At 38.6% G+C, this 14,134-nt stretch overlaps 1 protein-coding gene across 1 annotated transcript in view; it reads right to left on the minus strand.

The window, feature by feature from the left end:
• The window catches only part of CDHR2 (cadherin related family member 2), a 59,044-nt gene that overhangs the window by 22,902 nt on the left and 22,008 nt on the right, over positions 1 to 14,134 (minus strand). Inside the window, exons 2-10 of the mRNA XM_074229352.1 lie at positions 10,757 to 10,818; positions 10,234 to 10,305; positions 9,037 to 9,176; positions 5,774 to 5,827; positions 4,833 to 4,922; positions 2,415 to 2,504; positions 675 to 800; positions 305 to 433; positions 110 to 185 (exon numbers count right to left, since the gene is read on the minus strand). Coding sequence (XP_074085453.1) covers positions 110 to 185; positions 305 to 433; positions 675 to 800; positions 2,415 to 2,504; positions 4,833 to 4,922; positions 5,774 to 5,827; positions 9,037 to 9,176; positions 10,234 to 10,305; positions 10,757 to 10,802 — 823 coding nt within the window. The 5' untranslated portion in view covers positions 10,803 to 10,818. The remainder of the gene's footprint in view (positions 1 to 109; positions 186 to 304; positions 434 to 674; positions 801 to 2,414; positions 2,505 to 4,832; positions 4,923 to 5,773; positions 5,828 to 9,036; positions 9,177 to 10,233; positions 10,306 to 10,756; positions 10,819 to 14,134) is intronic.

Here is a 14,134-nt window from a genome sequence, read left to right on the forward strand (position 1 = left end):
TCTCAGTCTACAGAGAAATAGAGGGAAGGGGAAGGGGAAGGAAAAGAGAGAGGAGAAGAAATAGATTAAAAGAGATGTGAAGAAAAGAGGAAGGAAGCTGTTTTCTCACTAGTGATAGAGTATATGACTTCATCATTGATGCCTTTGTCTCCATCCACAGTCTTCAAGGTCAATACCGAGGTGCCCTAGAAGGAGAGACCACCAGCCTGGTCAGGAGGGTGGTTCCAAGGAATACTGGACTATTATAGATACCTTACCCACTCCCAAGGTCCACACATCCACCCACTCCCAGCCCCTGCCTTACCACAGCTGCATCTTCTCCTACTGAAGCTATGTAAGGCTCCTGGAGAAACTGTGGGTCTAGATCTGGAACATCCTTCACTGAGATTGTCAAGTAGACTGTTTGAGAACACCGTGGTTTGCTGTCCTGGTCCTGCAGAGAATAGCAGCACAGACCTATTTGGGAACTTCCCTTAATTCTACCTCCTCCCCTTCCTCCTCTCTCCCTACTTTTCCAATCAGAGTACTCCAGTCAAGTCCTAGGAAGGCTCCCTTCTTCCTCAACAGGAAATCTTTCTTATCCCCCAAAATACCCTTGTCCATTCACCCCCTAGGAATTTCCTTGCTCCATCCCCAAAATGTTTCCCTTCCCCCAGACCAGAGTGTGATCTCACACAGGACTGCAGTTTCAGCTGGTAGAACATGCTTTTGTTGTTATAGCTAAGGGAACCATTAAGGATGATGGTACCATTCCACAAGATTTCGAAGAGCTCCTGGTTTTCTGGAGTGTTGGGGATGACCTGACATAAGGGTGGGAATAGAAATCAAAAGAGAGAGGTTAGTTCAGGCTCTATCTGGCAAGAGCAGACTATTCTCTGGGTCCTGAAGGAAGGTAGGTCTGGGCCTAGTTGAGTCAGCACTGAGGCTTCTCAAAGTTCCTGGCCTCCCTTTCCTACTTTCCCCATCAGTCCATCATCTCTAGTTCTGCTCCCATCCAACACTTTGCCCTCCAGGTCTTCCATCCAGGTCTTGGGAATCTCTGAAGTGGGAGCAGAGAACCATAGTCAATTCCTCCCTCCTCCAGCTGGCAACTACTTTCACCAACTTCCATTGAACCCAAGATCTTAGGAGACCAATAGGACATGTGGAAGGCCCATAAACCCTCCAGCTAAAACTGACAAAGAGTCTTGATTAGAGTCATAACTAATCAGTCAACTTAGCTGAATCTTGGACCTGGAGAATTAATGTTGGGGTAGATGGAGTTCTCCCCAGCATTGATCCTTTCTGATTAACTGAACTGACTCAGAGTGCAACTGTCTCAGTCTAAGTTCAATGGGGCCTCTTTCCTGGGGCTTATTCCTACAGTCATGATGGTAAAGGAACAAAGAGACAGGAAATCCCCTCTTCTGTTATGGACACACTTGAAGTTGGATTGCCTTCTCTCCCATTCCCATGGAAGGTACAAATATACAGATACATACATACATATACACACATATACACACACACTCTCTCTCTTTCTCTCTCTCTCTCTCTCTCACACACACACACACACACACACACACACACACACACACACACACACACACATACACAGTCCTATGGTTCTGGTCCTAGTAACCAGTTTTTCCCCTCTACTCAGACCCTGGGCTGGGGAGCACTAGTTCAGGTTCTTTCAATGATTTCTTGGTGAATGACCACTCTCTTCCCCTTTCTGTGTCTGTTTCCTTCTCTGTAGATCAAAGAGGTCTAAGGTCTCTAAGGTGCTTTCTAGCTCTTAATCCTCTGTCTTGTTTTCAAAATTAAATTCTAACCCCGAGCAAGTCATTTAATTGGACTAGTTGCTCTCTGAGGTCATTGGCAGTAGATGATTCTATGATTTTTTTTGAGGGAGCTTCTCCTCAAAAGATAAAAATAGAATTATAGCAGTGAGAGGTATCAAAGTCCTTAGAACATAAAACTAGAATGTCAGACTGGGGTTAGACCTTAGAGACCATTTAATCCAGCTTCGTCCTTGTCCAAATGGAGAATCGGAAGCTCGGAAGAGTCAGCTTGATTAGTCACTGGGAATGAGTGGCAGAGTTGGTGCTAGAGTCCATTTCCCCTGATACCCCTCCTTCTTCCCTGCCCACTCGTAGCTCCGAAGCTGTCCAATGTTGGGGGAGGGACTCTCCTGGGCCTCTTTCCCTTCCACACCTCAGGATTGATCACACCTAGTTGTGTAGGAAGACACTGCCCTCTTGTGGCCATACAAGGAGCAATCTATCTTTCTGGCTCCTGGGAGAGACCTAGACCTCTGGAGCAGCTAAGTGTCAGAAGTTTCCCGTTGTCACATGGATCCATGGTTCATGAATGTCCCTCCACCCTTGGTGATCTCAGAACACCAACATGACTTTGCTCCCTGCCTGACTCACCTCAAGAATAGTGTAGTTCACCACTCCACCTAACCCCGTGTCTGGATCTTCTGCTCTCACTGTATAAACCTGAGAGCCCACAGGTAGGCTCTGTAATATAGGAAAGAGAAGAATCAGGGTGTTGAGGACCTGCCATCCCCACTTCTGGATCAGTTCAAACCCACAATTCTGGGGACCCTGAACATCCCTCCTGGCATGGAGGAAGGAGAGGGGGGGAAGGACTCAGGCCCCTCAACTTCCAAGACCTAGATTTCCCTCTTCTAGAGCAGCCTGATGCTCAGTGAACTGAACTCAGAAGTTTCTCTTTTCTTTCCTAGGGACTCCTGCTTTTAAATTTTCTATTCAGTTCTCTAGGACTGGCATAGACCCAAAAGAAAGTAGCAGGTCTTAGAGGCCAAATTCATGGAGGTTTGAGATAGATATTTCCTCATTGCTGCTACCCTCTCTTTCATTCTCCATGACTTATTTCAAACCTCCTTCTCTCTTCCTCAAGCCTTCCAGCCTTTCTCACTTTTCCTTCTAATCCTTATTCCTTTACTCCTAGTAGATGATCTCCTTACTTCACTAAAAGAAAATTTATTAGACTTAGGTCTCCTCATTTTCTTTTCCATCTACAAAAATATATTCACTTGTCCTCTCCTCCTTCCTTCCAGGTGTGTTATCCCTCTAATAAAATTAACCTTTCCTCCTGTCCCCTTGATCCCCCCCACACACACACACACATTATAGATTTTTTCTTTTGCTAGGCAATGGGGTTAAGTGGCTTGCCCAAGGCCACACAGCTAGGTAATTATTAAGTGTCTGAGACCAGATTTGAACCCAGGTACTCCTAACTCCAGGGCTGGTGCTTTATCCACTGCGCCACCTAGCCACCCCTCTTCAAGTTATTTTTATCTGGCTTCTTGCCTTCAGCACATAAACATATTTCAGCCACCTTAATCCTTGGAAAGAAAAAAAAGTTCTTTTCTATACCCTACAATCTTCTTAAGCTACTGAACCATCTCTCTCCTTCCCATCATTGACAATCTCTTCAAAAAAACAATTCATGTATCCTATCTTAATACTTTCCATCCATTATCTTCAACCCCTGCAATCTAGCTTCTACCCTTTGCCAGTTAACCTAACTGCTCTCTCCAATGTGACCAGGGACCTCCTAGTCATCAAATCCTACCATCTCAGTAATCAACCTCTTCTCCAAAGCATCTGATTCTCCTGGATGCTCTCTCTCTTTCTTTGTCTTTAATAATATTGCCCTCTGCTAGTTCTTCTCTCACATCCCCTATGGCTTCACCTCTGTCTCTGAAACTATTACTTCCTCCTCCCATGTCCTTAGAGGACATCATTTCAAAGGGTCAGTATTTAGTCCACTTCTCTTCTTTCTCTGTTCCTAGATAATCTCATTTATTTGAATGATTTCAGTGTTCACTTCTGTGTTGATAATGATTCAATCCACATCTCTTCCTTGACATCTCCCTGAAGATCTGTCCTCCATCCCCAATTGTCTGCTAGATTACCTGAGCCTGAATGTTACTCCTGGATGTCAAATATGTTCAAAACTAACTTCATCATTTTTCCTTCAAAATATGCTCCCTTTTCTGACTTTCCTATTACTGTTTCCACCTTGGAAATTGGGCAGGAAAAATCTGTCTCTTTCCTTTGTTCCTTTGCTAAAAAGTTAGTGAGTTTTGCAGGCTCTACCTCCACTAATCTCTTGTCCATTCCATCTTTTCTTAGATTTATTGACTTATCCTAGTAGAGTTGGAAAGAGAATCTGAAGGCAAGAATCCAATCCAGATGGAAAAACTGAAGTCTGCTAATAGAAATTGACTTGCCAAGTTATAGTGAATTGGTGGCAGGGATTAGAACCTAGGGCTAAATTTTGACTTTTCTTTAGCACTTCTCACCTGGACTATTGTAATAGTCTCCTAACTGGTAATCCTGCCTTTAGACTTTCATTAGATGTGGAATTGAGAACTCTAACTTGGAATCTAGGCTCTGACACTAATTGTTGACAAGACCCTTCATCTCTCTGACTTGTTTTCCCATCAGGAAAATGGAGATAATACTTACCTATCTCTCACAAAGTACTTTGAAAATTTTAAATCACTACAGAATTAGTGGAAGAGATAGAACATAGAATCCTGTAAAAATGATATTCTTCCCTATCTAAAATACCACTAGCACCATGACTCTTACAAAGCCCACAAATTGCAAAGACTGATATGGAGTTCTGCTCTCCTTGGTCCTGACTTCAGAATCCCACCCTCATTTCTGACCCAGAGCCCTCACCCCCAGATTTTTACCTTCACAGGTCCCAATCGTGTTTCTCTCTCCTTAGTAATAATTCACAAAACCCAATTTCCTTGGTCCTGACCCTTATACTACAAATATTTCAATGCCCTCCACCCATGACTCTACCTCATTGATAATGGTAGAATAGGGTGTATCCTGGAAGACTGGTTCATTGTCATTCACATCAGTCACAACAATTTGTAAATTCTTCTGCACCTTTATGAGAGAAGAAGAGGCCCATATTAGATTATATGATCCCTAGAAGTAAAGACCAAGTCATATTCAGATTTATACATGATACCTTGTACCTAGTAAGTTCTTTTTTTTAATGTTTAAAATTTTTTATTCAAGGCAATGGGGTTAAGTGACTTGCCCAAGGTCACATGGCTAGGCACTTATTAAGTGTCTGAGGCAAGATTTGAACTCAGGTCCTCCTGACTAGGGCCAGTGCTGTATCCACTGCACCACCTAGCTGCCCCACCTAGTAGGTTCTTAATATTGGCTGAAATGAATTTGTTTCTCAGAACTGCCTAACCACAACACAAAATCTTCTTAAAGTTCAGTATAGTTAGGCATGACCTACAATTTGATAGGTCCAGTTGAGTAAGGAAGGGATATTATTGAGTCTACTCTTAATCATCCTGGTTCTGGAGTTAAGAAGAGAAGTAGACAATGACAGTTGCTGTCATGTCTTTAGGTGACAGGTCAAGCTAGACAAATGATCTTACAATATCTACAGATTTGCTTTGCCATTCTATGTGGACATCAAATGATTTCCTATTCTGAATCTCTTTTCAAGCAATTCATCTTCCCTCTTGTCTCAGACTCAGGAGCTTGGATCTCAGTGATCCTCAGACAACCTGGTACCAACCCAGTCTGGTTTTTTGTTTTATTCTTGCTCACCTCCTAAACATTGCCCCAGCTGGAGATTCCCCTTCCCTTACCCTGAGACTTGCCTGTTGACCATGTCTAAGAGAAAAAATAGAACACCATGGGCCGGGAAGTTGGAATTCCTAATCTTGATCTCTATCTCAAATTTCAAAGCCCTAGGAATTCTCCCAACATACCTCTGGATTTATTTGATCCCACACAGAGATGGTGACAGAGAACTGGGGCAGTGTCTGTGGAAAAGCAGGAAGGGAGAGGTAATGTGAAGCTGACCCAGAAGAGTCACCTATCCAGTGCCTACACTCCTGCTGGTGCTATAGCCTTAGTTCCTTCCTCCAGCTTGAGCTCATCAAGTTACCAAATGTGGTCCATTCCCTCCCAGACCCATCCATATTTTTCCAACCTGTGTCTTCTCCCGGAATCCTTCATTCTGTGCCTTCTGATTTCAATCTCCAATACATGTCATCTCCCAGATCCTCTGATCTCTATCCTTTGCTTAGATCACCCTCCACTCAGATGTCCTGGACTCTATGTCCAAATTTGTCATCTCCCCACCTGCCATATTAACTTCCAGAGTGAGGACTATTCCTGTCTTAGAATGTTTTATTTAGAGTCAAATGGGACCTTAAAGATCATTTAGCCCAATGTCATCATCTGAGATTCAGAAAAATTAAATAATTTGCTCAGGGTTCTACACCTAATAAATGTCTGAAGTATTGTTACAGCAAGTTTCTCTGATAAAGTTTCTCAAATACATAAGGAAGTTAGTGAAATTCATAAGAATGTTAGTCATTCCCCAATTGATACATGAGCAAAGTATATGAATAGAAAGTTGAAGAAATCAAAGCTAACTTTGGTTATATGAAAAAATATCTAAGCCACTAATGATTAGAGAAGTGAAAATTAAAACAACTCTGAGCTACCATCTCAAATCCATCAGACATGATAGAAAAAGGAAAATGATAAATATTGTAGACCATGTGGAAAAATTTCACTGTTGTTGGAGTTGTGAATTGATCCAACCATTCTATAGTGCAATCTAGAATTATGCTCAAAGGGAAATAAAACTAGGCATCTCCTGGGCAATACCACTACTAGGTCTGTATCCCAAAAAGAACAAAGGAAAAGGAAAAGAACCTATAGTACAAAAATATTTATAGCAGCTCTTTTTATACTGGCAAAGAATTGAAAATTGAGGGGATGCCCATCAATTGGAGAATGGCTGAATAACTCATAGTATATAAATGTGATGGAATACTATTATTCAGTAAAAAATTATGAGTGGTCTGACTTTAGAAAAGCCCTGAAAGACTTGCAGGAACTGATGCTGAGTGAAGAGAGTAGAACCAGATGATCATTGTACTCATAAACAGCAACATTATGAAATGATCACTATGATGGACACACCTCCTTTCAACAGTTCAGAAATCAAGGACAATCCTGAAAGACCTGTTAGGGAAAATGCCATCCACATCCAGAGAAAAACTATGGAGTTCAAATGCAGAGTAAAGCATACTATACTATGGTCACTTTTTTAAACTTCTTTTATGTTGTTTCTTTCTTTCTCATGGTTCCCCCCACCCTTAGTTCTAATTCTTCTTTCACAACAAAATTAATATAGAAATATGTGGAACATGATTACACATATACAACTTATATCAGTGGGAGAGAGAGGGAGGGAAGGAAAGGTGGTAGAAAAATATGAATCTCAAAAACTTGCAAAAGGATTAATGCTGAAAACTATCTTTGCATGTAATTTAAAAAATAAAATAAAAGTTTTGTTAAAAAAAGAATATGTCATTCTCCAACTGATCAATGATCAAAATATATGAAAAGGAAGCTTCCAGATGAAGAAATCAAAGTCATCTATAGTCAAATTCAAAAATGATCTTAATCACTATTGATTAGAGAAACAAAAATTAAAACAACTTTGAGTTGCCATCTGACTCCTATCTGTTCAGTTAACATGACAGAAAAGGACAATGATAAATGTTGGAGAGGATATGGGAAAATTGCACTGTTGGTGAAGTTGTGAATTGATCCAACCATTCTGAAGAAGAATCTAGAACTATACCCAAAGGATTATGAAACTATGCATCCTCATTGATCCAGCAATACCACTACTAAGTATGTATCCCAAAAAGATAAAAGGAAAAGGGAGAGAACCTATACATACAAAAATATTTATAGTTGCTCTTTTTGAAGTAGCAAAGAACTGAAAATTAAGGGGATGCCCATCAATTGGAGTATGACTGAACAAACTGTGGTATATGATTGTGATGTAAATACTATTGAGCTATAAGAAATGATGAGTAGGATGCTTTCAGAAAAATCTGGGGAGATTTACATGAATTGAGATAAAGTGAAGTGAGCAAAATCAGGAAAACAAAATTCACAATAACAGCAATATTATACTATTATATACTATACTATATATTATTACTACTATATAATGTCTATTGTGAATGACTTAGCTATCCAGATCATACACTGATCCAAGATAATTCTGAAGGACATATAATAAAAAATTCTATCCACCTCCAGAGAAAGAACTGATGGAGTCTAAATGCACATTGAAACATAATTTTCACATTTTATAGGGGTTTTTTTGCATCATGGTTAATATGGAAATATATTTTATATGATTTCACATTATAATTACTATCCCATTTCTTGCCTTCTCAATGAATGCAAGAGAGACAGGAGGGAAGGAAAGAATTTAGAACACAGAATTTTCAAAAGAAGAATGTTAAAAATAAATAAATAATTTAGAGGGACTACATTTTTATTTACTTTTTTCCCCAATTACATGTAAAGGTAGTTTTTAACATTCTTTCTTTGTAAGATTTTTTGAGTTCCACATCTTTCTTCTTCCCCTCTTCCCTCCCTCCTCCCCATGATAGCAAGAAATCTGATATGGGTTATTCATGTACATTCATGTTAAACATATGTCCATATTAGTCATGTTGTGAAAGTAGAATCAGTTCAAAAGGGAAAAACTGTGAGGAAAAAATATAACAAGTTTTTAAAAATGAAAATAGTATACTTCTCTCTGCATTCAGAGTACATAATTCTTTCCTCTGGATGTCAATTGTCTTTTCAATTGCAAGTCTTTTAGAATTGTCTTTGATCACAGTCTTGCTGAAAGAGCTAAGTCTATCATAGTTGATCATCACACAATGTGGCTGTTAAAGTGTACAATGATCTCCTGGTTCTGCTGACTTCGCTTAACACAAGTTCATATAAGCCGAAGGCTATTTTTAAACTTAGGTCTTCCTGATTCCAAATACATGACGCTTCTCATGGTATAGGGTCCTGCTGTAAGCCAGAATAGTTCCTAGACCTTAATGTTTTCTGTGCTATCTTTCCAAAGGACTCCCACTCTCCTCCTTCCAGTTTCAGCCAATGATGACCTGCTCCTGTCTTATTCCCAAGCTTTTACCTCATAATCCAAAGGAGTGGTCAGGTTCACCTCCCCTGTTTCCTGGATGACGTCAAAGAAATAGGCATAACGGCCACTTATCTGGTACAGCAAAATGTCATTATCTGGATCTGTGGCTGTAAGCCAGAAAACTATAGTCCCTGGAAATGGAGAGAGAGAGAAAATACATCTAAAATTCCCCACTCCCCTCCATTCACACACAATTTCTTTTCTTTTAAAATTTTTTTTCACGCACAATTTCCTTCATAGTTGATTCTTAAATTTAAGTGGGAGACAGGGTATGGCCCTAGAAGAGCTTCTGAGAGTACCTGGGTTTTGCAGACATAGATTCATGCTTTATTAGGGTTAGAAAAAAACATTATTAGGGTTAGAAAAAACTTATCAAGTATGTATTGGTTAATAATTTGATTCATTGTTGGAATAAATAACATCAGTTGGTGGAGCCAGAGGGGAATCTGGGACATAGAATGTCAGAGGTTGAACTTCTTTAGGTATCATCTAATGTCCTAGATTTAAATCTAACCTCCTAAATTTACAGTTCAGGAAAATGAGGTGTAAGGAAGGGAGGCAACTTAATCAAGGTGACTCAGTGAGTTTATTAGCAGCATAGCAAAGTATGATATAGGAATATAGTAGTATAGCAAAGACTTAAATATAGGCAATCTGCTTTTTATTCTGATGCTTTTTCCACTGATGCCTCTTGACTCCCTTATGGGTACAAAGAGGACTAGCATAAATAAAACTATTAATTAACTCCAATATGATCTTCCATGGGAATCTCCTTATAAAAAAGTTTTGGGAACAGGTACCTGGAGAGACACACTTGGAAATGAACTTTAGAAATCCCCAAACTTATAAATGTAAGAAAAATGTCAGAGCACAAGGAAGAGCTGGAGAGATGAGTAGTCAGAGGATGTGGCTTCAAGCCCAGGATCTTGGGCAAGTCCTTTCTCTCTCTAGGCCTCAGTTTCCTGATCAGTAAAATGAGAGTTGAATTGGATGATTTTTAAGGTCTTTTGAGACATACGAATCTACTGTTTAATGTTTAAGGAGTAGTGATAATTTTGAGTTTACAGCTCAGGCATAAGTGGGCATGGAACTGCAGCATTGTCCCTTTTCTTCTGGGACAATTTTGGTCCCTCAGTGTAGGCCTGTGCCCTGGTCCAAGCCACCCGCCTTGACACAACATGTACTTACCATTAGGTATGTCCTCAGCCAGGAAAACTACAGTCATGTTACTGGTGAAACTTGGAGCTGAGTTCCCAAGCACTGCAAAGACAATAATGAGCCCTGACCCCTAGCTCCGAGTTTTAAGCCTAAGTCTCAGAATGCCCAAGTCCCAGTTCCCTACCCTGACCCTTATCCTGGTATCCTACTTGCACTGTTATGGACCCCACCCATCCCCAGTCCCAGTCCCTCCATAAATCCCAAACTTCAGTCCTAATTATAATCCTGACCTTTCACCAGCCTTGTTCCCTGAGTCTCTGTTTCCTCTAACTCATGATTCCTCAAACCCATTGATTCTAATCCAAGGTGACAGTGCCCTTTCCAGAAGGTCTTTAAGAGGACTAAACTCTAGTGTTTCCAGAACTTTCCCAGTCTGACCACTGACTCTCAAGGGATTCACTGACCCACAGAGGAGAACACTGTCTTCAGGCATCAGTATACTACTAATCACAAAGGATGAGAGAACAGAGTGGGACAGGAGGGAAATTCTTACCAGAGACCAAGAGACAGGACAGAAGGACCAGCAGGCTCCAGGCCATCCTGTCCTGGGATCACCTGTAGAAAAGAAAAGACTTCTATAAAGTCACCCAGAAATAATTCCTTCTTCTTATCCCAGTTCTACCACTGAAAACCAAATGCCCCAGGCTTGGCATTGCTCATGCCATCCCTCAAAGTCACATCCATTCAATTCTGACTATAGTTTTTTCCTATACCCCCAAAACTTCTTTATGGCCAGGAAGGGGGGGGAATCTGTGATCAACTGAAATAACATTGTATCTTTGCTGCATCTTTTCCTTGATATTGTTAAATAAACTTAATTTGCTAAATAAGTTCCACTACAAAGTCCAAAGTAAATCCTTGCTCAATTCTTCAATTCAATTAGACATCAATTTAGCATCTTCTAAAAAACGATGGAGCCAAGATGACAGAATGAGACCAGAATTCTTACCAAGTTCTCTCAACATGCTTATCTATAGCTACTTAGAAAAAAAACGATTTAACTGAATTCCCAGCAGAAAAAAATACAACAAAAAAGTCACAGTAAGACATTTTCCCAGTTCAGGGAAACTTGGAAATATAGAAAGTAAGATCTGCAGTAAGAAGTCTGGCTAAGAGTACAGCTCAGTGGAAGTAGCACTGGGACTTAAAGGTGGCAGCAGCAAAGGGAAACATCTGTAGCTCCCAGGAATGTTAGGGAGATTGAACACCATTCCCCTATAGTAGCACCAGGTGCAGGATCAGGCATCATTTAGCAGCCCCATTATCCCTTACCCAGTTCTAGGTCACAGTTCCAGGATGGAGAAGAGTGATTGCCATTGTGAAGGAGCAGAGGCAATTTCTCGGTAAGAACCATGATGTAGACCAGAAGGGCTGTTGATAAGACCTTTGTTTAGATCATACCACTATGGAAGCACCAAAAGCTTACAGGTCCCTAGATATAACTGAAAGCAGCAGGTCAGTCATCCTCACCACCACCACCACCACCACCACTACCATCACCACCACCAAAGGTGAGCAAAGTCCATAACATAAAGTCCAAAGTAAAAAAAAAAAAGACTAGAAAAATAGGCCAAAAAAAAGAAAAGAAAAGAAAAGAAAAGAAAAGAAAAGAAAAGAAAAGAAAAAAAGGATTTGGCCAAAACAAGCTATTATTGTACTAGTGAAGTTGAAGACATAAACTCAGAAGAAAATAATATCTTGAAAACCTCTACTAGCAAAATTTCAAAAGAAAAATTCAGATTGGACTCAAAACCAGTTTCTAGGATGACTAAAGAAATTTTTTTAAAAGGGGAAAAATAGCTTTTAAAAATCAAATAAGAATGGTGGGCGGAATGGGAAAAGAAATGAGAGCACTGCAAGAGAATTATGAAAGAAAATCAGCAGCTTGGAAAAAATATTGAAGAAAATATCTTCTTAAAAATTAGAATGAGTCAAGTGGAAGCTAATGATTCAATGAGACATCAAGAAACAATAAAACCAAGTCAAAAGAATGAAAAAGTAAAAAAAATGTGAAATATCTCTCGAGAAAAAGAACTGACCTGGAAAATAGATCAAAGAGAGATCATTTAAAAATTATTATACTACCTGAAAATCATGATCATGGAAAGACATCATATTTCAAAAAATTACAAAGGAAAATTGACCTTATATCTTAGATCCAGAAAGCAAAGAATCCACCACTGACTTCAAGAATCCATCACTTACCTCCTGAAAGAAATCTCAAAATGAAAACTCCCATGACTATTATAACCAAAAGCAGAAATCCCTAATCAAAGAAAAAAATAGTACAAGTAGTCAGAAAAAGATAATTCAAATACCATGGAGTCACAGTCAGAATCACACAAGGTTAGCACTTATCACTATAAAGGAACAAAGGGATTAGATTATAAAATTCCAGAAGGAAAAGGAGTTAAGATTACAACCAAAAATAATCTACCCAGCAAAACTGAGTATAATCATATAGGTGGAAAAATGGCTATTTTTTAAAGGTTTTATTTATTTTGAGATTTACAATTTTTCTCCTAATCTTACCCATAAAACAAAAGACAGTAGACTGGATCACAAATCAGAATCAAATGATATTCTGTTTATAAGAGACTCATTGGGAAGAGAAATATAGTGTTAAAATAAGGGGCTGGAGTCACCTCTATTATTTTTCCATTGGAGTTAAAAAAAAGGCAGGGATAGCAAGCATGACTTCAAACAAAACAAAAGCAAAAAAAGGACTTAATTAAAAAATTAATTTAAAAAAGATAATCAAGGAAACGATATATTGTAAAAGATACCATGGGTAATGAAATAATAACAGTTCTGATGATTTAGACTCCACATAGCATAATATCCAAATTCTTAAAGGAAAAGTTAAATGACTTATAGGAGGAAATAGACAGTAAAACTATATTAGTGGCAGACCTTAATTAATTCCTCTCACATCTAGATAAATCTAGCTTCAAAATATACAAGAAAGACGGGGCAGCTAGGTGATGTAGTGGATAAAGCACCGGCCCTGGAGTCAGGAGTACCTGGGTTCAGGTCCAGTCTCAGACACTTAATAATTACCTAGCTGTGTGGCCTTGGGCAAGCCACTTAACCCCGTTTGCCTTGAAAAAAAAATCCTAAAAAAACCCAAAACAAACAAACAAAACAAACAAAACAAAATATACAAGAAAGAAATTAAGGGGGTGGAAAGAAAGAAAAAATTAAGGAGGGGATTAGAATTTTAGAAAAGTTAAATATCACAAACCTCTGGAGAATATTGAATGGAAATAAAAAGGAATACATATATATATCTAAATTTGCATGGCATCTTCACAAAAATTGACCATATATTAGGGCAAAAAACCTCACAAATGTAGAAAAGCAAAAACATGCCCTTTTTTGGACAGTAATGCAATAAAATTACATATACAAAAGGAGCTTTGAAGCATAAATTAAAATTAATTACAAACCAATAGGTTAAAAGACAATTGAATGGGTTAAACAACAAATCATTGAAACAATACTTTCATTAAAAATAATGACAATAATGAAACAATATATGGAAATTTGTGAGATGAAGCCAAAATAGTATTTACAGAAAAATTTATATCTCTAAACATTTACACTAACAAAAGAGAGAAAGAGTAGATCAATTAATTGGGCATACAATTAAAAAAACACAAAACTAAGGGGGGGGAAATCAAATTTAAAATTTTTCAATTAAATTTCTATTAAATAGAAATACCAAAAATCAAAGGAGAAATTAATAAAATGAAAAGTAAAAAAAATGAACAAATGATTAAAACAAGGAGTTGGTTTTATGCAAAAAAATAAACTAGATTATACCATTCATTAATTTTATTTTTTACAAAAGAAAAAAGAAAATGAAAAT

The sequence above is a fragment of the Macrotis lagotis genome, chromosome 1, assembly GCF_037893015.1.
Source record: "Macrotis lagotis isolate mMagLag1 chromosome 1, bilby.v1.9.chrom.fasta, whole genome shotgun sequence".
NCBI lineage: Eukaryota > Metazoa > Chordata > Mammalia > Peramelemorphia > Peramelidae > Macrotis > Macrotis lagotis.